Raw genomic sequence first — 21,337 nt, 5'->3', positions numbered from 1 at the left:
GATTGGGGGCTATAAGGACAGAGGCAACTATTCTGATAGCAGTCTTGGTTCCAGTTTCTGAAGCCCTAGTTCCTGCAGCTTTTCCTACAAGTCTATCTCCCCACTATTCCTTCCAGCCAAGTAAGTTAATATATTCATTCCTTTTTAAGTTTACTCTTTTTTGCACATGGCATGTGGAAGTTCCCCAGGCCAGGGATTGAATCTGAACCACAGCTGTGACCTATGCCACAGCTGTGGCAACACCAGATCCTTTAACCCACTGTACTGGACTGGGGGTTGAATCCACACCTCTGCAGTGACCCAAGCCGCTGTGATTGTATTCCTTTTTTTTTTTTTTTTTGGTCTTTTTTTAACGGCCGCACCAGTGGCATATGGCTAGGGGTCGAATCAGAGCTGCAGCTGCTGGCCTACACCACAGCAATGCCAGATCTGAGCCACGTCTGTGATCTACACCACAGCTCATGGCAATGCAGGATACTTAACCTGCTGAGTGAGGCCAGAGATCGAATCTGAGTCCTCATGGATACCAGTTGGGTTCCTTACTGCTGAGCCACAATGGGAACTCCTGCAGTTGGGATTAACTCATTGTGCCACTATGTAGGGAACTCCTACTTTAATCTTTTGAGCTGGGTTTCTGTCAGCGAAACTTGTAACAGAAAGCACTCTTCTTATTACAAAATCAATCCCAGGAAATGCTTAGGGTTGAAGCATACTAATGTCTATAACTTACTTTGAAAAGCATTAAAATATAGGATGGGTTGATGGATTGATGGATAGTGGGATGATTATATATTAAGGCAAATAGAGCAAATATATTAAGCACAAAATCTAGGTATGAATATATATGAATATCTTTTTTAAAATTTTTATTTTTTTTTATTTTTTAGCTTTTTAAGCCCAAACCTGAAGCATATAGAAGTTCCCAGGCTGGGAATTGGAGCTGCAGCTGCTGGCCTACACCACAGATCCAAGCTATGTCTGCAACCTACAGGGCAACAATGGCAACCCCGGATCCTTAACCCGCTGAGCGAGGCCAGGGATTGAACCCACATCCTCATGGACACTAGTCAGGTTCATTACCACTGAGCCGGAATGGGAACTCCCGAATATACATGAATATCTACTAAACAATAATTTCAACTTTTCTGTACTTATGATCAGTTTCATAATAAAATACTGGGGGGGGGGGATCAACAGCAGGAGTAATATAAGCCATATTAACATTAATTGGGACTTCAGGTACTGATAACAAAGGAGCTCCTGTAAGACTTCTAAGAAAAGAGTTTAAGAGTTTAAGAAAGTTGGCCCAGCATTAAAGTGGCAATTATTTATTCCCTTTGTAAAACAGACTTGGAAAAAAGGCAAGGAGGCAGAACATGCCTCAAGGCAATAAATGTCATTTCCCACTGATATCCGTTCCAGAGCAACAACTTGCAATGGAAAAAGCAAAGCCAACATCACTGGCTGTCATGATCAATACATGGTTAACCGGTGACCATAAAGTGCCTCAAACTGAAGGGGTGGACACACGCACACAACACACACACACACACAAACACAGTTATGACTGAGAAAGATGTTAGCATCATTTGACCATTTGATGACTTGAATTTTCTTTCAGCATTTTCACATAGTGGACCAGAGCCATTAGTAACTCTAAGCAATATAACTGTCACTCCACACAACTACTTCCCTGTGGTAGAGACAAAGAGCTGCCTAATCCATGTCTATTCTTGCCTTCTTTTTTACTAATAGCTCCCGATTTTATTTGGAGCAGCAATGGCCCAGAGCTGACCAATGAGATATGCAAAAGCCATCAGCTCTCTGAAGGGAGGGAACTGACTCAACTAGGAGAGCTCTCCATACTCTTCCCCTTCTTGCCTGACAGATGTGATACCTGGAGTACCTGCAGCCATTTTGTGACCATGAAGTTATGCAGAAGATGTAATCTACTTGCTAAGGATAGCAAAATACAAATAGAGAAGAGTCCTAGTTCCCTGACGACTTCATACTAGGAATACGCTGCCCTTTTCTAGATAGACACCTTTTGCAAGAGAGAATAAACCTCAAAGTTAAATCATTATTGTTCAGTGTCTTTTACCAGCTGTCACAGTTCCTAATTGAGAGGCAACCTTACCTAAACTGGTTAAAACTGCAATTCATGTCTACACATATTTCACTGATTTGGGGTATATTGAAGACTTTCTAAAGACAAACTAAATCTGAGAACTTCAGAAAATGGTACCCACCACAAATGGAAAATGTTATCTCAAAGTTTGTCACTATATTCACTGTAACAATATTTTATTTTCCATTTTCTTCCTTTTCCCTAGCTTTTCTGAGCACCTCCACACACAATCTGCTCTTTGTAAAGTGAGTTTCACAAGTCTTCATTCAGAAAGCATCCACAACTACTTTCCCTCACTTCTTTGGCTATTAAAAGCATGCCAAATCTAAATGCAATGTGGAATCCTGAATTAGATCTTGGAATAAAAATAGACATTAGTGGAAAAAGGGAAAGTCCAAACAAAGTCTGGCGTAATAAAACTCCAAGTAAGCAAGAATATTACTAAGTAAATGAAAGTTTAACTATTAAACAAAAGTTTACTAAGTAAATTAATGTACTACCAATATTAATTTCTTAGTTTTGATGAATGCACCATGGTTGTTTTAACATTAGAGGAAGCAGGGTGAAAGCTATACAGGAATACTAGGTACCATATTTGCGACTCATCTATAAATGTAATACTATGTACCATATTTGGGACTCATCTATAAATGTAACATTATTTCAAATAAAAAGTTGAAATGAAGTAACTTTTACTCAAACTACGGTTCAAAATCACAGGAAATTGTTTTAAATTTTATGTGCAAATTCTGCTTTTTCTTTTTAATTTTAGGACAAAACAATATTTAAGCTGCATAGCTCTTAAAGGCATCCACCTCTCATTTATTCCAGCTCTCCAAAAGTAGAACACCACAGAAAAGCTCAAGAGCTAGGAAACAATATTGTGCACTATTACACATATTTAAATTTAAACATGTGGGAGTTCCCATCATGCACAGCAGAAACAAATATGACTAGGAACCATGAGGTTGCGCGTTCAATCCCTGGCCTCACTCAGTGGGTTAAGGATCCAGCGTTGCCATGAGCTGTGGTGTAGGTTGCAGACACGGCTCGCATCTGGCGTTGCTGTGGCTCTGGCGTAGGCCGGCAGCAACAGCTCCCATTAGACCCCTAGCCTGGGAACCTCCATATGCCATGAGTGTGGCCCTAAAATAAATAAATAAATAAATAAATTTAAACATGTGTATTTAAATACATTTAAATAAATGTATTTGATAATACGTTTATTTAAATAATTTAATAATTTAAATTATATTTATTTTTGTTAAATTTATTAAAATTATTAAGTTATTTATTAAAATTTAATATGTACTAAACTTAATTAAACGTAAATAAATTTAATAAAAATAAATAGATTTAAATTTTAAATAAATTACAATACTGTGCACTATTAATGCAATTATACTCACTAAATATGAGTCCTCAGAACACAGTCATCCCATACACATACGAAAAGCAAAAAGAAGCATCTCCTGCTTTTTGAAAAGTTCTCTTTTACAAAAGACCTACCTGTTTTCATTAACTGAAATAAATGTGAAGAGGGTTTTTGCTTTTATTTAAAAAAGGTAAAAAGCAAAGAAAGCCAGGATCTGCTTTTTGCATCTGTGGCATATGGAAGTTCCCAGGCCAGGGACTGAACCTAAGTCATAGCTGCAAGCGATGTTGTGCCCCAGGCTGGGGATCAAACCCACACTTCCACAGCAACCTGAGCTGCTGCAGTCAGAGTCTTAACTCACTGTGCCATAATGGGCTCTCCCAGCAAGCATCCGTTTTTCAGTGGAGCAATGAGAGTGGCATTGCCAAGCTCCTTCCCTGGGAAATACACTCAGCATCTGAGCAACGAGCCTCCAAAGCTTTGAACTGGTCTATGAGCATCTATGCTTTACCCTGATTTATTCTGTGCCCCTATTAGCAAGATGTGTTCTAAGGTAATTGCTGCTCCAATTTATGGCACTTCAGCATACAAAGTCATAGTCTTGCTCTGCATTTTGAGTTGTCTCAAGGCAGGGACAATTATTACTTCTGTAATTTGTAACCCAAAAGAGAACCATGGGTATTGTTGGCAGCTGGCCAATAATTATCACCTGAAGAGATAACCTGCCTCTGTGAGGCTTAAGTGCTCTCTGCAGAACATCAGTGTGGTGAACCACCTTCCCGCCACACAACTCACAACTGCGGTTCTCCATTCTCTGAACATCCACGAAGTTTAACACAGCCCACAGTTTCACCTGTAATTATTCCCTATTCATTCAATAAATAATTATCAATGAAGCGGTGTGCTCTGCAGAGAGCTCAGCTGGAAGGCAGCTCATCCTGGAGTAAGTGTTAAAGTGAGCTACCCTGGTCCTGGGGCGCTGCCACCGCTGCCCTGGTCCTGGGAGGATTTTCGACCTGCCGCGCCCAGCCTCACAGGGACACCCGGAGGCAGGGAGCAAGGGGCAAGCCAGAAAGATTCGAGAAACTCACCTGCTTCTCTGCTTGACCTGATGGAGAGAAGATGACTGCAAAGAGGATTTCTGGTGAGAGTGCGGGCAAAGAGAAATTGAAAGAAAAGCCTTAAAGATAAAGACTCTCCCAAATCAAGAACAGAACATCTGGAGACGGGATTAAGATGCAGAATAGAAGGACTGGAGCTCAACTTCTCTCATAGAAACAACAAAATTACAACCAAATGCTGAGCAACCTTCAACCAAATGGACCAGAAACTTTCAAAAAGATATTCTGCTCCAGAAGACAAAGAGGAGGCCACATCAAGAGGTAGGAGGAGGGATTACGTGATATAAGCAACCCCACACCTCCCCCACAGACTGGATGCCCCATAGACTGGAAAGTAACTGTATCAAAGAGACTCACCACAAGAATAACAGTTCTGAGCCCCACATCAAACTCCCAAGTGTGGGGATCTAGCCCTGGGAGAAAGAGCCCCCGGAGCATCTGGCATTGAAGGCCAGTGGGGCTTGTGCACAGGAGTGCCACAGGACTGGGGGAAACGGAGACCCCATTCTTGAAAGGCACAAACAGACTTTCAAGTGCACTGAGTCCCAGGGAAAAGCAAAGGCTCCACAGGAATCCAGGTCAAACCTGAATGCAGTTCTTGGAGGACCTCCTGGGAAAACAGGGGTGAATGTGGCTTGTTGTGGGGGAAGGTCACTGGAGGCAAAGCTCACAGGAATATTCATTAGCTTGTGCTTCTCTGGAGGTGGCCATTTTGGAAAATCTGGCCTCACCCATCAGCACTGAGAAGCCCCAGGCCAAACAACTATCCAGGTGGGATCACAGCCTCACCCACCCATAAACAGGCTGCCTAAAGACTTCCCCCAGGCACACAGCTGCCTCTAATCTCACCCAGAAACAAAGCCCCACCCTCCAGAGGGATAGGAATCAGCTCCACCTACCAGTGGGCAGGCATCAGTCCCTCCCATCAGGAAGCCTATAGCAAGCCCCCATACCAAATGCAGCCACAAGCAGAGCAGATACCAGAAGTAAGAGAGGCCACAACTCTATTGTCTGCAAAAAGGTCACCACACTAAAAACCTATAAAAATGAAAAGACAGAGAACTATAACTCAGATGAGGGAGAAAGAAAAAAAAACAGACAAACAGCTAAGTGATTAGGAGATTCTCAGCCTCCAGGAAAAAGACTTTAGTCTGTTGATGATGAAGATGATGCAGGACATTGGAAATAAACTGGAGGCAAAGATGGATAATTTACAGGAAACACTGAGCAAAGAGATACAAGATATAAACTTAAGCAAGAAGAGATGCAAAATATAATAACTAAAATAAAAAATTCACTAGAAGCAGCCAACAGCAGAATACAGGAGGCAGAAGAATGAATAAGTGAGCTGGAGGAAAGATTAGTGGAAATCACTGATGCAGAACAGAAAAGAGAAACAACATTGAAAACAAACGAAGAGAGTCTCAGAGGACTCTGGGACAACGTTAAATACACCAACATCCATATTATAGGGGTGCCAGAAGGAGAAGAGAGAGAGAGAAGGGGACAGAAAAAATATTCCAAGAGATAATAGCCGAAAACTTCCCTAACATGGGAAAGGAACCACTCACTCAAATCCAGGAAGTGCAACGAGTACCATATAAAATAAACCCAAGGAGGAACACCTGAGACACATATTAATCAAACTGACCCAAATGAAAGACAACGAGAAAATCTTGAAAGCAGCTAGGAAAAAGAAACAAATAACATACAAGGGAACCCCAATGAGGTTATCAGCAGATTTTTCAGCAGAAATGCTGCAGGCCAGAAGAGAATGGCAGGATATACTTAAAGTGATGAAAGGAAAAAACCTCCAACCAAGCTTACTTTACCCAGCAAGGCTCTCATTCAGATTTGAAGGAGAAATCAAAAGCTTTACAGATAAGCAAAATCTAAGAGAATTCAGTAACACTAAAACAGCTTTATAACAAATACTAAAGGAACTTCTCTAGGCAGAAAAGAAAAGGCCACAACCAGAAACAAAAATACCATAAAAGACAAGGCTCGCAGGTAAAGGCAGATATGCAGTAAAGATATGAAATCATCCAAGCACAATTATGCTACCAAAATCAGAAATTGTGAGAAGAAGAGGGTACAAATGCAGGACACTGGAGATGCACTTGCAATTAAGAGATCAACTTAAAACAATCTCGGATATATATACAGACTGTTATAACTGCAAACCAAAAATCTACAATTGACACACACACAAATAAGAAAAATCAACTCAAATACAACACTGAAGATAGTCATCAAACCGCAAGAAGAGAGAACAAGAGAAGAAAGGAAGAAAAAAGAGCAACAAAAACAAATCAAAAACAATTAATAAAATGGCAATAAGAACATACATATCAATCATTACCTTAAATGTTAATGGACTAAACGCCCCAACCAAAAGACAAAGACTGGCTGAATGGATACAAAAACAAGACCCATATGTATGCTGTCTTCAAGAGACCCACTTCACTTCTAGGGACACATACAACTTGAAAGTGAGAGGATGGAAGAAAATATTCCATGCAAATGGGAATCAAAAGAAAGCTGGAGTAGCAATACTCCTATCAGACAAAATAGTCCTTAAAATGAGGAATATTTTAAGAGACAAGGAAGGTCACTACCTAATGATCAAAAGATCAATCCAAGAAGAAGATATAACAATTTTAAATATCTATGCACCCAACATAGGTTCACCACAATACATAAGGCAACTGCTAACAACCTTAAAAGGACAAATCGACAATAACACAATAATAGTGGGGGACTTTAACACTCCAATTACAGCAAAGGACAGATCATCCAGACAGAAAATCAATAAGGAAACACAGGCCCTGAATGAAGCAATAGACCAGATGGACTTAATAGATATTTATAGGACATTCCATCCAAAAGCAACAGAATACACATTCTTCTCAAGTGCACATGGAACATTCTCTAATATTGATCATCCTCAATAATTACTGCAAGCAGTGTTTAATAATAGCTAGTAACAACAGTTCATATTTAGTGAGTGCTGACTATGTACCAGACACTAACCTAAGCACTAGGGCAAGCAATGTGGGAAATGGCAATAAAGAAATGGTCCCAGCCCTTTGGTAATTTCCAGGAGCAACAAAGAAGGTCCTTCCTTATGATCCTTTAACAAGGAAGAAACCCCACCTATAGGTGGCACAGAGGAACCCCAGCAAGGAACTCCTTAATCAGACTGTTTTGCTAGAGCACACCCCATTCAGTGAGGGCTTATGTAAAGTCAAACTATGAGACCCTGCATGTGTGAAATGTCTTTATCCTTCACTCACACCTACCTGAGAGTTTGGCTGTTTACAGAATTCTAAGTGGGAATTCACTTTCCTTTAGAAGGCACTCCTATCATCTTCTAGTGTCCAGTATTGCTATAATCTTAAGCTTTCTGACTCTAGGTGATTTGTAGATATTCTTTTGTCTTTATACTGCTCAAAAATTTTATGATGCTGTGCCTTGGCATGGAGTTTTAAAATTAATTGTGCTGCAAATGAACCTTTCCACAGGAAAGAAACTCATGGACTTGTAGAACAGATTTGTGGTTGTGAAGGGGGAGGGGGAGGGTGTGAGATGGAATCTGGGGTTAACAGATGCAAACTACTGGATTTGGAGTCGAGAAGCAATGAGATCCTGCTGTATAACACTGGGAACTGTATCTAATCACTTGATGGAGCATGATGGAAGATAATGTGAGAAAAAGTATATATATATATATGACTGGGTCACTTTGCTATACAGTAGACAATTGACAGAACACTGTAAACCAACTATAACGGAAAAAATAAAAATCATTTAAAAAAATAAACTAAAATTGACTAAGGATAAACAAACAAATAAACTTATAGGGAAAAAAATAAAATTAACTGTGCTGGATTCTTGGTGGGTTCTTTTAATCTATAAACTAATGTCCTCTGGTTTTGAGAAACGATTTTATTTTGGATGATTTATTCATGCCAACAACAATAACCACCCAGTATCCTATCTTCCCTGTCACAGACATTTACAAACCTCTAGGTCATTAAGCCTTCCACATTCCCTCTATTTAAGTTTTTGGATCACTGTCTCTTTGCTATTACTACTCCTACCTTGATTCATGATGATCTCAATATGCACTGAGGTGACCTTTCCACTATCCTTATCTCTCAGTTCCTTTATTTCTATCTTCCAATGATGCCCTCTAGCCTACCTCAGCCACTTCCTCTCCCAGTGCCTACAATGAAGCAGCTCAACACATCTGAAGGGAAAACATTCAATCATGCTAAATTGGGTCTCACCTTAAATCTATGACAACAAATGCTAAATGGGCACTTGATGTTGTCTTGCAATCCTAAAATATTTCCTTATTCAACTCATTTTCCCTCATTCTCCTGGATGAATTTTATAGCTTCTCCTCAAAACTTCCAACATCCCCCCCGCTTTCATTTTTAGCTGAAGACCTTCCTTCTTATTTAGTTGAGATATAGACATAATCAGAAGAGACCTTTCACTCTGTCATACCACCAACCTACCAATGCACCAGTATTTGGGTCCACATAGTTGTCACAGATGAACTATCCATGTATCTACCTAGTCCGAGGCCAACATATCCATTTATATCCTAGACCCCTTTCCTTCTCATCTACTCTGTAACTGTCCTTTCTCTCTCTTTAACCATCAGTTTGTCTCTTTGTACTCCACCATTCCCATTAATTTACAAACATACTATATTACCTGCCCACCTACAAACAAATAGAACTCTTAACACTTCATGCCCTTCCAGCCACAGTCCTATTACTCTGCTCTCCCTTACAACAATCATTGAAACAACATCACTACGACTGTCCACACTCACTGTCTTCAATTCCTCTCCTATTTTCTCTTGAACCCACTGCACCAAAACTGTTCTTGTCAAGGTCACCAATGACCTCCACGTTACCAAATCTAATAGTCTATTTCTGCATTTATTATTTGACTATCTATGAATGTCTTTGATTCCTCTCCTATCTCAGAGGAAGAGAGCCATTTTGCCTAAGAATTTGGAAGACACTGCTACACGGATATCCCAGGGCGTGGATGTTGGTCCTCTTCTCTATCTACATATATTCCCTGGATCTCTATATAGTCTTATAGCTTTAAAGAAAAATTTGGGAGTCATCAGTATATGGGTGGTACCTCCAGTTCCCATCTCCCTCCTGAAATCCAGACTAATATATCCAATTGTTAATCCATTATCTCCACTTGCATATCTATCAGGAAGTTCAAAATGAACAAAGCCAAAACTGAACTCTATTTTCTTCACAAACCTGCTCTTATTCCCACGTTCCCAATATCAGTAAATGGCAACTCCATTCTTCCAACTGCTGAGCCCCCAAATGACTATGCCTCTTACATTATTGTGCCTTCAACCTTATTTCCTCCCCAGTACTTATTTCTCACCACTCTGTATTATGATTATTATAGTTTTTAATCTCTACAAAAGAGATCTCGGAGGGCAGGAGCCTGCCTTATTTGTCTGAATCCACAACACCTAGCACAGTGTATGTTAAGAGTATTTGCATAAAGAGGCAATGAAATTTAATCTGTTAAACATGTCCTGAGCAGGAGCAGATTCCTCTGCAGAAAAAGATGTGAAGTAGGAAAGCATATTTCAGCTATTTCCACAGGTTCCTTAGTAAAGATAGTTATTTGGTAATTACTCCAAAACTTTAGTGACTTGAAACAAAGGCTTACTTCTTGTTCACTCTACATGTCAAGCATAGGTCACCTGGAAGCTTGCTCTGGTAGTTCCCAGACAGACAGACTAGCCACCATCTGAAGCACCAACAGTCACCAAAACAGAGGGAAAGAGAGCGGCAAATTACATACTAGAAGCTTGTACCATGACGGACATCCATTATTCCTGTGCACATTTCATTGACCAAAAGCAACTTACAAGGCCATACCTAACTTCAAGGGGAAAAGCAAGTCACAATTGTACCACGTGCCCAGGAGACAGAAACCAAAAATACCTGATGGAGAGCACTGATGACTATCTTATTATTAAAAAGAAGCTTCTAGTTCTTTTTTTGCTTTTTAGGGCCACACTTGTGGCATTTAGAAGTTCCCAGGCTAGGGGTCTAATTGGAGCTGCAGCTGCCAGCCTATGCCACAGCCAAAGGAACACATCTGTGACCTACACCACAGGTCATGGCAATGCCGGATCCTTAACCCACTGAGCGAGGCCAGGAATCGAACCCTTGTCCTTATGGATACTAGTCGAGTTCACTACCGCTGAGCCACAATGGGAACTCCAAGAAGCTTCGAGTTCTAAGCATCAATACTTTAACTCTATTCCTCATCTGTGAAAATGAACTCCATTGCTAGAAGAAAACCACACACTTGCAAAGTACTATCTATGGGTCTTTAGGAATGTAACTTCACCAGTTAGGCCTGCCTCTTTCATCACTCAGGAGGCAGAGTGCAGCGGAGAAGCCAAATATGGGTGGCAGGAAAGTCTTGAGCACAAACCTCCTAGAAATGTTCATTGTCAAAGTCTGGGAAAGGCTGCACTGAATGAGTAAGAAAAGCAGGTTCAGTTAAAAACGGCAGAGGAAAGAGGGGAACTCACCAAATTTCTTTGATGAAAGGTATAAAACAGCCAGGCTTTGGGGTTCCTTGCACTATTCTTTGTCTTAAAACTAACAAGTTGCACTCAAACCACGTGATGGAAAAGTCAGAGTTTGAGTATAATTAGTAAAGTTAACCAAACATTAATCTTTTTAACATAGAAACATTCCTTACAAAAAAAAAAAAAAAAAAAAAAAAAAAAGCTGCATACTGCCATGCTGCTACAAACAAGAAAAGCAGTTATTTTAGAGATAGATTTTACTTGGAAGCTCTTTTTTACTCCTAAAAGTCACAAAGACTCAAGATTCCAAAGCTCAAGATGATATGAGATGAAACCCAAGTCTACACAGATTTAACATGTGGCTGCCCAAAGTTCTAAAGTTTTCTGTGTAGCTTCTATCTTATTCAAAGTTGAAATACTTTCTTTTTTTTTTTTTGTCTTTTTTTTTGTCTTTTTTTGTCTTTTTTTGTCTTTGTTGCTGTTGTTGTTGTTGTTATTGTTGCTATTTCTTGGGCCGCTCCAGCGGCATATGGAGGTTCCCAGGATAGGGGCTGAATCGGAGCTGTAGCCACCGGCCTACGCCAGAGCCACAGCAACGCGGGATCCGAGCCGCGTCTGCAACCTACACCACAGCTCACGGCAACGCCGGATCGTTAACCCACTGAGCAAGGGCAGGGACCGAACCCGCAACCTCATGGTTCCTAGTCAGATTCGTTAACCACTGCGCCACGACGGGAACTCCTGAAATACTTTCTAACAGTGAAACTGGTTGCCAGAAACGTTAGGACAGATTGGATGTCGTTACCATAAGCAGCTAAACAACTGGAACTGTATAGCCCACTGGAATTCCACTGAAGAGAGCAGATCAGGAGTCCAAACATGTCACCTAATGTCACCTGACAAATCGGAAGCAAATTAGCAAACTCCCAAATGCAATCAAGCATATCCAGTCCCACCTCCCCCATCCTTTACTTATTCAACAAACGTTTTAGTTGCTGGGTGGAAGAAGGAATGTCAGTAAGAGAGGGACAGGATTCTAAGATTTAGTTCTTACTCTCCATGGGTTTGGTGGAGTTAAAACAAACAAACAAACAAAAAAAGATTTGCGAGCAAAATCTTAAAGATGTCTTCAATACCAAGTAACAAGGAAACGGGAAAAGACCGTTCTAACATGTCCGTTGACAATCTTCTCTCAAGGGATATTTGCTTTGCCAAGTAGCTAGAAGAGAAAAAAAGCAAACAAAACAAAGCAAACTCTCTTCTGGTTTAATGACAGTTTAGCAGAACCAGAGTCCATTTCTTTCTTCTCCCTCCCTTCCTCTCAACGGCCTCTGCCAAAACCCCTCCACACTCTGCTGGTGGCCCCAAATCAGCTCCAACACGAACAATACCCAGACTATCAAGGTCAGCCCCAAAGGCACAGGGAGCAGAAAGCAGAAACAAATTTTCCTAGATCAAAAAGGGGCGGGGACCTCCCCCATACCAAGGCACCCGGGGGCTCTACCTCGAGGCTCTGTGCCCTGGAGCTCGCCGCTTTCGGGGCTTCTGGCCATTTTCCCCTATCCATCCAATTAATTTTTATCCCTTGCGCCCCAATCTGAGCTCCCCGACGTGGAGGGAGGGAGGGTAGCGACGCAGGCGAGTTGGGGGGAAACGCGCAATGGGGAAGATGCTGTCCGTGTGGGTGTTCATAGGGGCCAGGAGGTGGGTAACTCTCTAGGGAAGGCGCAGTGAAGGTAAAAGGCTCTAAAGGAGACCTACGGTAGGGGAGCATGATAGGTAAGCTGTTTCGGGGGAAACCCATTTAGGGGTTCTATACTGGGAAGCTATTGTGAGGATACGTCTCCATAGATGGCCGTGTCTGGGGGATATAATCCCATGCGGCAGGCAAGAAGCCACTGTGGAGGTTCTCGATAACGGAATCTTTCCGGGGAAGGAGGGTGAGGAACGTTCTACGGGGGTGGGGATGTCACTGCAAGGGGGTCTTCACAGGGGAGCCGTTGTGGGGTTGTCGACAGAGGAGCCATTGTGGGAGCCTCTGCATGGGGCGCAGTTCCTTGGGAAACGTTCCCTACTCAGGGAGCCGTTTCGGGGAAAAAACGCCCGCAAGGAAGCCATGTCGGGCCACGCCCTTCGGCGGGAGGCGTCGCCAGACCCCTACAGCCCGCAACCTCCGGCACCCCCCCCCACCGCCTCTCTGCGGCCTCGGCCCCGCATACCTGACGGATGGCGACCCGCGCCCAGGGCCGCCGGGGGACCGCGCGCGGGGTAGCCCCAGCCGATGCGGGGGGTACACGTCCATGGCGACGGGCGGCGGTGGAGGAAGAGCTGGCCGCAGCGAGGGTCGCTCAGGCCCGTGGGGCGTCTCCAGGCCGGCTACGACCGGGCGGGGCGGCGGGGCGTGCCGGGTGGGTGGGGGGCGCGGCGCGCGGGGGCACGTAGGGGGCGGGGGCGGGGGCGGAGCCGGACGCGCGCGCAAGGAACGCCGATGGGGGCGTCGGGAATGGCTCAGGGTTGGGGACAGTAGCGCAGCTGCAGGGCCACGTCCTTCTTAAGCTTCGAAGCGGCGGGGCCGGACGTTGGGTGCGCGAGTCCCCAGAGTGAGAGCTAAAGCGCTGATGCTCTGTTCAGTTCTCTGGCCCGGCATCCTGGGGTGGAACTCTCAGTAGCGCCCCCAGCCACGCACACGGGCGCGCCCGGGGGCGGGGCCTAGCTCTGCTCCTCCCCGCCCTGCTCCTCTCTGTTGGTACTGCCTTCAGCAAAGCCTTCTGCTGCCGCTGCGGGGTCCCCAATACCGACGGGACCTGAGCACCTTCCCGGTGACTGGCTCGCGTACCGCGATCTCCCAGGCCGGTTCCTTGCTGCTGTTCCTCACCCGCTGCTAGTCAGTTGCGCACCCTCCCTCCTTCAAACATCTAACCATTTCCTAGCTGACCTTATGTTAGTAGTGCACGCCCAGCCTTGCGCAGATGTTGGGGTCCCAGAAAATCCCTGCCCTTTTCTCTTCTGATTCTGAGTCGACCCGTTTCCGACTGCAGGGCCTTGTGCAGAAACCTAATCCCACCGAGCCTTAGTCTTCTGTGTAGTTTACAGAGTTGCCAGACGTCCTGTATATACAAGACGTATTTAACAACTTTGTCTTGCGTCATATATTTTGTCAAATGCCGTAAATGTCCTATATTCATCTTTTTACAGTCAGTTACAAAAATGTTTGAGCTATTTTTCCGCCACAGTAATTGGCGCTTAAATCACTAGATGAAAATATTGCCTCTGCTAGTAAAAGATCTGGACAGTCGCTGTAGTGTCTCCAAGTTTAGCTGAGGGAAGACCAAAAGAAGGAACTAGAAATTAAAAGTACTTATTTTACATATTCAAGAAAGGAAAAGTCCTTTTTGGCCCACGTTCCAATGCGTGAACCAGTAACCACCATTATTTACAGATAACTTCGCGTCAATTCACAGGATCTACAAACCAGCCAATCAACGACAGCCTCACTCCAGCGGCTTCTGAAAATCAGCCAGTCAACAACAGCTTCACTCCGGTAGCTGGGCTTCTGAAAGTTCGTAAATCAATGACAGCCCCGAGCTTCTGAAAGTCAGCCAATCATTGACAACTCCACGCTTCTAGGCAACAACCAATCAGCAAGTGCCTCACTCCAGTGACTAGGCTTCTGAAAGTTAACCGGTCCTCAACTGCTTTACTCCGGTGACCACACTAGCAAAGCTGAAGTCCGTCAGCTTCTGGACGCTTGTGCTTCTGAAGTTATTGCCAAATCACCGCTGGCTTCCCAAAACATAGTATAAGATCAGCTCTGGCTTTGTTAAGGGAGACTATTCCTTGCAAGTGCAAGCAGTCTAGGTATATTCATCTTTAGAGTTCAATTTGTTTTTCCGCAAATTTAATGCAACCCTTTCGTGACTCAGCTCTCACCGTTTGTTATGAGTTTGGGCTTGTGACGGATGCAGTGATGCAGCCATGAGATTTATTAAATACACACTTTATAATTCCTGTGATGGTCACTATAAGTTTTTTTCTTTTACAGTGCAGCAGGTATATTCACAAAGTTGTGCAATCACCACTGCAAGCAATTTTAAAACATTTCCATCACTCCGTAAAGAAACTCTATTGCTTTTGGTAGTCATTGCCCCATTTCTTCCCAACCACCCCAGCAACCATCTCTATTTCTGTCTCTCTCGTGTGGGCTCTCTCTCAGAATTTGCCTATTCTGAACATTTCACAAAAAATGGAATCATACAGTATGTGGTCCTTTGTAACTAAGTTCATTTAGTTTAATGTTTGCAAAGCTCATCCATCTTGTAAGTACCAGGATTTCATTTTTATGGTTGAATAATATTCCATCGTATTGATATCTCATATCTTTCTTATCAGCTGATGGACATTTGGGTTGTTTCCACTTTAAAAAAATTATTTCTTTATGGTTGTACCAGTGGCATAGGGAAGTTCCCCCAGGGCCGGGGATTGAATCCCAGCCACATCGCTTCTCGGCTTTTTAGCTAAGATCAAGTGAATCCCAGCCACAGTTGTTGCAACACCAGATCGTTAATCCATAGCACCAGGTGGGGGATTGAACCTGCATATCCTCTGCGAACTGGGCCACTGCAGTTGGATTCTTTAGTGCATGTGTGTTGTCTTCTTAGGGCCACACCTACAGCATTTGGAAGTTCCTGGGCTAGGGGTTGAATTGGAGCTGCAGCTGCCAGCCTATTCCACAGCCACAGCAAAATGCTGTGTCTGCGACCTACACCACAGCTCACGGCAATGCCAGATCCTTAACCCACCGAGCAAGGCCAGGGATGGAATCCACGGCCTCATAGATGCTGGTTGGGTTGTTACCACTGAGCCACAGTGGGAACACCCTGTGGTTGGATTCTTAACCCACTGTGCCAGAGAGGAAACTCCTGTTTCCACTTTTACAGTTTTTTTTCTAGCTAATACTGCTATGACATTCAAGTACAAGTTTTTGTGTGGACATATGTTTTCAATTCTCTCATGTGCATAACATAGGAGTGGAATTACTGGATCATAAGGTAACTACCTTTTGAGGAACTTCTACTGTTTTCCAAAGTAGCTGCACTATTTATAGTCCCCACCTGCAAGGTATGAGCGTTCCAATTTCTCTTACCTCCTCACCAACACTTACCATGTGTCTTTTTGATAGTAGCCATCCTAGTAGCTGTGAGGTGGTATCTCTTTGTGGTTTTGATTTGCATTTCCCTGATAGCTAATGATATTGAGCATCTGTTCATATACTGACTAGCCATTTTTATGTCTTTTTGGAGAAATGTTTTTTCAGATATTTTGCTCTTTTTTTACTGAGCTGTCTTTTTATTAAGTTGTAACAGTTCTTTATATATTCTAGATTCAAGTCCCTTATCAGAGGAGTTCCAGTCGAGGTTCAGTGGTTAATGAATCCCACTAGGAACCATGAGGTTGGGGGTTCGATCCCTGGCCTTGCTCAGTAGGTTAAAGATCCAGCATTGCCATGAGCTGTGGTGTAGTTTGCAGGCGCAGCTCAGATCCCGTGTTGCTGTGGCTCTGGTGTAGCAAATGGCTACAGCTCCGATTAGATCCCTAGCCTGGGAACCTCCATATGCTGCGAGAGTGGCCCTAGAAATGGCAAACAAACAAACAAACAAAAAAGTCCCTTATCAGATATTCGATTGGCAAAAATTTTCTCACATTCTGTGGGTTGTCCCTCCACATTCCTGCTAGTGTCCTATGAAGCACACAATTTTGAATCTTGGTGATAAACTATTTATTCTTTTGTTGCTTGTGCTTTTGGTGTTATATCTAAGAAACCATTGCCTAATCCAGAGATTTACACCTATATTTTCTTCTAAGAGTTTAATAGTTTGGCTCTTAAATTTAGATATTTGATCCATTTGATTAAATTTTGTATTTAGTGTGAGACAGCGGTTCAGTTTCTTTCTTTTGCATGTGGCTAACCAGCTGTCTCAGCATTATTTTTTTTCCCATTAAGTTGTCTTGACACCCTTGTTGAAAATCACTTGTGTTACCTCTTATTTGCTATATTTGAACCCCTAAATGCCAAAATATAAGTGTGAATTTCATGATAAGTTTTCTAACAGCGGTCATTTGTTAAATGAGGAAAAATCCTTTTTAAGTTCTTTGTGCAGTATGCAAGTGTTCATTCAACATTGAAAACGGTGGAAAGTCAGATATAAACCACGTATACTAACAGCTAAGTGTAAAGGATGTATGATTTTCTTCAAGTTGTATCAAACAAAGTGATAAAATAAATTTTTGATTAAAAATTTATCAAGAAATCTCGATGAAGATAAAATAATCACAGCAGTTGTTGTAACAGCTTCCTACACTGTATATTTTCAGCTCAAATGACTCGTTGAATGTACTGCTACCAAAAGTATTTTCCAATTCCAAAATTGGAAGCAAAATTTCAAATGCCAGCAAAATCTACTGCAATAATTTAAAGTAACTCCATTTACTGTTACAATAGTTATCAAAGCCCTAAACGCCTCGTCTTTTTATAGCATCATCATGGATGCAAGTAACAGCAAAGCAGAAAAATTCACTTGTGCAATACCCTTCATGTAAAAAGGCTCACTTATAAGGCTATTTTGAATAAAATGTCTTTCAGATGAAACTTCAGAGACAAGTACAAATCTTTGCAGACACTCTCATATTTAGTTAGGAGTTCCTGAGAAAAATTGTACTGCTTTTGGTAGAGATGATACAAATGTTGATAGATGTTTACATAAAAGTACAGCCGTTGTTTATTCAAGTAGAAGTAAAGCATGAATGATTCTTTAGAAGCCATTTGGCTGTCCAGGTTATATCCTGCATGGTGCTGCTCAAAGAACGTCTGATGTCTTTCCTGCTGACTTTGATGTAATTGTCGTGAACTTATTCTCTTAAATCCGCATTTGTTGGCCCCAACTGAACAACTGAGGGATTTTGGCAATTTTGTTGGCATTCAGTATTCATTTCTCTTGCATTCAAAAATCTATTATCTTGCTTTAAGAAATGAAGAATCCAGTTTTTTATCAAATTTTAATTCTAAAGAAAATGTCCCTTGAATTCTTATTGACTTTAAAAATAATTAAGAGGAACTTATTTACCTCTTGTTCATTGTTTATAATATGTATCCCTTTAGCAATAGATTAAGCAAACTCAGTGAAGAGAAACTAGGGTTATTGAAGTACTCCATTGCTTAAGGGAAATGTTAAATATACTAAAGAAATGATTAATGAAATTTTATCCCGTTTAATATCAAGGCTGTTTTATGTATGTATGTATTTTTTAAGGCCACACCTGTGGCTTGTGGAAGTTCCCAGGCCAGGGGTGGAATCACAGCTGTAGCTGCTGGCCTATGCCATAGCCACAGCTGCAGAAACACTGGATCCAAGCCACATCTATGACCTACGCCACAGTTTGTGGCAATGCCAGATCCTTAATCCACTGAGCAAGGCCAAGGATCGAACTTGCATCCTCAAGGATAGTAGTCAGGTTCTTAACCCGTTGAGCCATAGCAGGAAATCCTCAAGACTGTTTTTGAAGGGGGCAACACCACTTGTTAGCAGGAAAAGAAATTCTAACTAAAAGTGGATAATTATTACTGCACTGTTATGACTACCTTTTGACAGGGATTTCACCTCATGAATTCTTTTTTTTTTTTTTTTTTGCTTTTTAGGTCCACACCTGAGGCATATGGAGGTTTCCAGGTTAGGAGTCAAATTGGAGCTACAGCTGCAGCCTATACGACAGCCACAGAAACTCAGGATCTGAGCTGCATCTGCAACCTACACCAGAGCTCACGTCAATGCCAGATCCTTAACCCACAGAGCAAGGCCAGGGACCGAACCCACAACCTCATGGTTCCTAGTTGGATTCGTTAACCACTGAGCCACGACGGGAAATCTGGTCCCCTATTTTTTATTAGCTAAATCTGACAACCCTACTCATAAATTATTTGATATACTGTATGTTATCTACTTAAAGAGGGTCTTCTTAAAAGTTTCTCCCCAATAATTTTTTTATGGAAATATAATTTCCTCACAATAAAATGGATAATAAAAATAGAGTACTGGGAGTTCCTGTCACAGCTCAGCAGAAACAAATCTGACTAGTATCCATGAGGATGCAGGTTCGATCCCTGGCCTTGCTCAGTGGGTTAAAGGTCTGGTGTTGCTCTGAGCTGTGGTGTAGGTTGCAGACGTGGCTTGGATCCCAAGTTGCTGTGGCTGTGATGTAAGCTGGCAGCTACAGCTCCAATTTAACCCCTAGCCTGGGAACCTCCACATGTCATGGATGCAGCCCTAAAAGGACAATAAATAAATATGTAAAATACAGTACTGTTCAATGAAGGTTTTTTTTGTTTTGTTTTGTTTTGTTTTTTCTTTTTGCCTTTTCTAGGGCCGCACTTGCGGTATATGGAGGTTCCCAGGCCAGGGGTCTAATTAGAGCTGTAGCCACCAGCCTATGCCAGAGACAAAGCAACGCAGGATCCGAGCTGCATCTGCCACCTATACCACACACAGCTCACGGCAACGCCGGATCCTTAACCCACTGAGCGAGGCCAGGGATGGAACCCACAATCTCATGGTTTCTAGTCAGATTCATTAACCACTGAGCCACGATGGGAACTCCAGTTCTGAAATCAAACTTATGGTTACCAAATTGCAATACCAGCTCATTTAATCCACTGCACCAGACCAGAGATCCAACCCCCACCCTAGTGCTGCAGAGATGCCGCCAAACTCCCACAGTATGTTTTTATAAAATAGCTTTTATTATTATTCATCTTCTCAATAATGTACCCTGAACAAATGTCACTTATACTAAAAAGCCTTGCGGGTCACCACAGGTAGTTATGCAATAGCTTTGCCAAAAGAATCAAAATTGAATCCGTTCAAGTTTTTCTTTTGTTTGTTTTAGCTTTTTAGGGCCCCGCCCGAAGCATATGGAAATTCCCAGGATAGGGGTCCAATCAGAGCTGTAGCTGCCAGCTTACACCACAGCCACAGAAATGTGGGATCCAATCCACATCTATTACCTACACCACAGCTCATGGCAACGCCGTATTCTTAACCCACCCAGCAAGACCAGGGATCGAACCCACATCCTCATGGATGCTAGTCGGGTTTGTTAACTGCTGAGCCACAACGGGAACTCCTGTTCGATCTTTTTAAAAATATATTATTTTATTTTATATTGGGGTATAATTGATTTGCAATGTTGTGTTAGTTGCCGATGTATAGCTAAGTGATTCAGTGATACGTATACAAATATCTATTCATTTTCAGATTATTTTACCATAGAAGTTATTACAGAATATTGAGTAGAGCTCCCTGTGCTATACAGTAAGTCCTTGATGATTATTTTATACCTAGTAGTGTGTATATGTTAATCCCAAACTCCTAATTAATCCCCCCCCCATTTCCTTTTTGCTAACCATAAATTTGTTTTCTAAATTTGTGAGTCTGTTTCTGTTTGTTGCTGTTGTTGTTCTAGCCACTATGTTTGGGGGGTGATTTGTTACACACCAGTAGATAACATACGTTTTCACAATAGTTCTATAAGGTGAGAATGAGGTATATTTCCATTTTACAGATAAAAAACCTGAACTTCAGAAAGGTTAAGGAACTTGCCCAAATAAGCGTCAGTGTAGATTTTTTTTCCCTTGACAAATAATTTAAAATTTTTTTCTTGCAATTTCCCTGAAGAAGCACTAAAGGGAAATATCACGGTTCATATAGTAAACCTCCTCAGGCTTTCTTGAACGTCTTTAGTTTTTCTCTAATGTTACATTTTCTCTCAAACCCTCAAAGCTGCCCACCTTTACACTCTCCTCTTTATATCCTGTCATCCTGCATTTCCAAGTAAGCAAAGCAAGTACTGGCAATATTAGAAGTGAGTTTTGGTTCTAGCTCTGTCTTTCTCCAATGCTCGTGTTCCTAACCATAGCACCTCCTTGAAAGGTTTTCTAGGAAGAGAAAAGGGAAGAGCGTTAGAGGCAGAGAAAACAACAAATGCAAAGAACTGAGGGTTTGGCAGAATCCAGCACCAGACCAGGGATCCAACCCCCACCCCAGTGCTGAGGGAACAGA

At 42.2% G+C, this 21,337-nt stretch overlaps 1 protein-coding gene and 1 long non-coding RNA gene across 7 annotated transcripts in view; one reads left to right on the top strand and one right to left on the bottom strand.

Annotated features, from left to right (window-relative positions):
• DNAAF9 (dynein axonemal assembly factor 9) overlaps nt 1-13,597 on the bottom strand; it is a 152,369-nt gene extending 138,772 nt beyond the window's left edge. For 5 of the 6 annotated variants that reach the window (XR_014832059.1, XM_021078125.2, XM_021078124.2 and 2 more), the window contains exon 1: nt 13,448-13,597. Coding sequence is in view for 5 of the 6 variants with exons in the window: in XM_021078125.2 (XP_020933784.2) it covers nt 13,448-13,530 (83 nt within the window). In the remaining variant the exon portion in view is untranslated. Of the gene's footprint in view, nt 1-4,981; nt 5,037-13,447 lie in introns of those variants that run through there. The other variant, XM_085003367.1, reaches the window with a different exon arrangement.
• On the top strand, nt 12,869-17,524 carry LOC146395232 (uncharacterized). Its single transcript, XR_014832114.1, has 2 exons — nt 12,869-13,007; nt 14,690-17,524. It is a non-coding gene; the product is annotated as an uncharacterized LOC146395232 (long non-coding RNA).
• Nucleotides 17,525-21,337: the final 3,813 nt, after the last annotated feature.

The sequence above is a fragment of the Sus scrofa genome, chromosome 17 (genome assembly GCF_054392235.1).
Source record: "Sus scrofa isolate SSC_HxYL_T2T_F1_AM1 chromosome 17, Sscrofa_HxYL_maternal_Yorkshire_Landrace_v2.0, whole genome shotgun sequence".
NCBI classification, from domain to species: Eukaryota; Metazoa; Chordata; class Mammalia; order Artiodactyla; family Suidae; genus Sus; species Sus scrofa.
The sequence above is the reverse complement of the archived record's forward strand: the minus strand, read 5'-3'. Positions and strand labels throughout refer to the sequence as shown.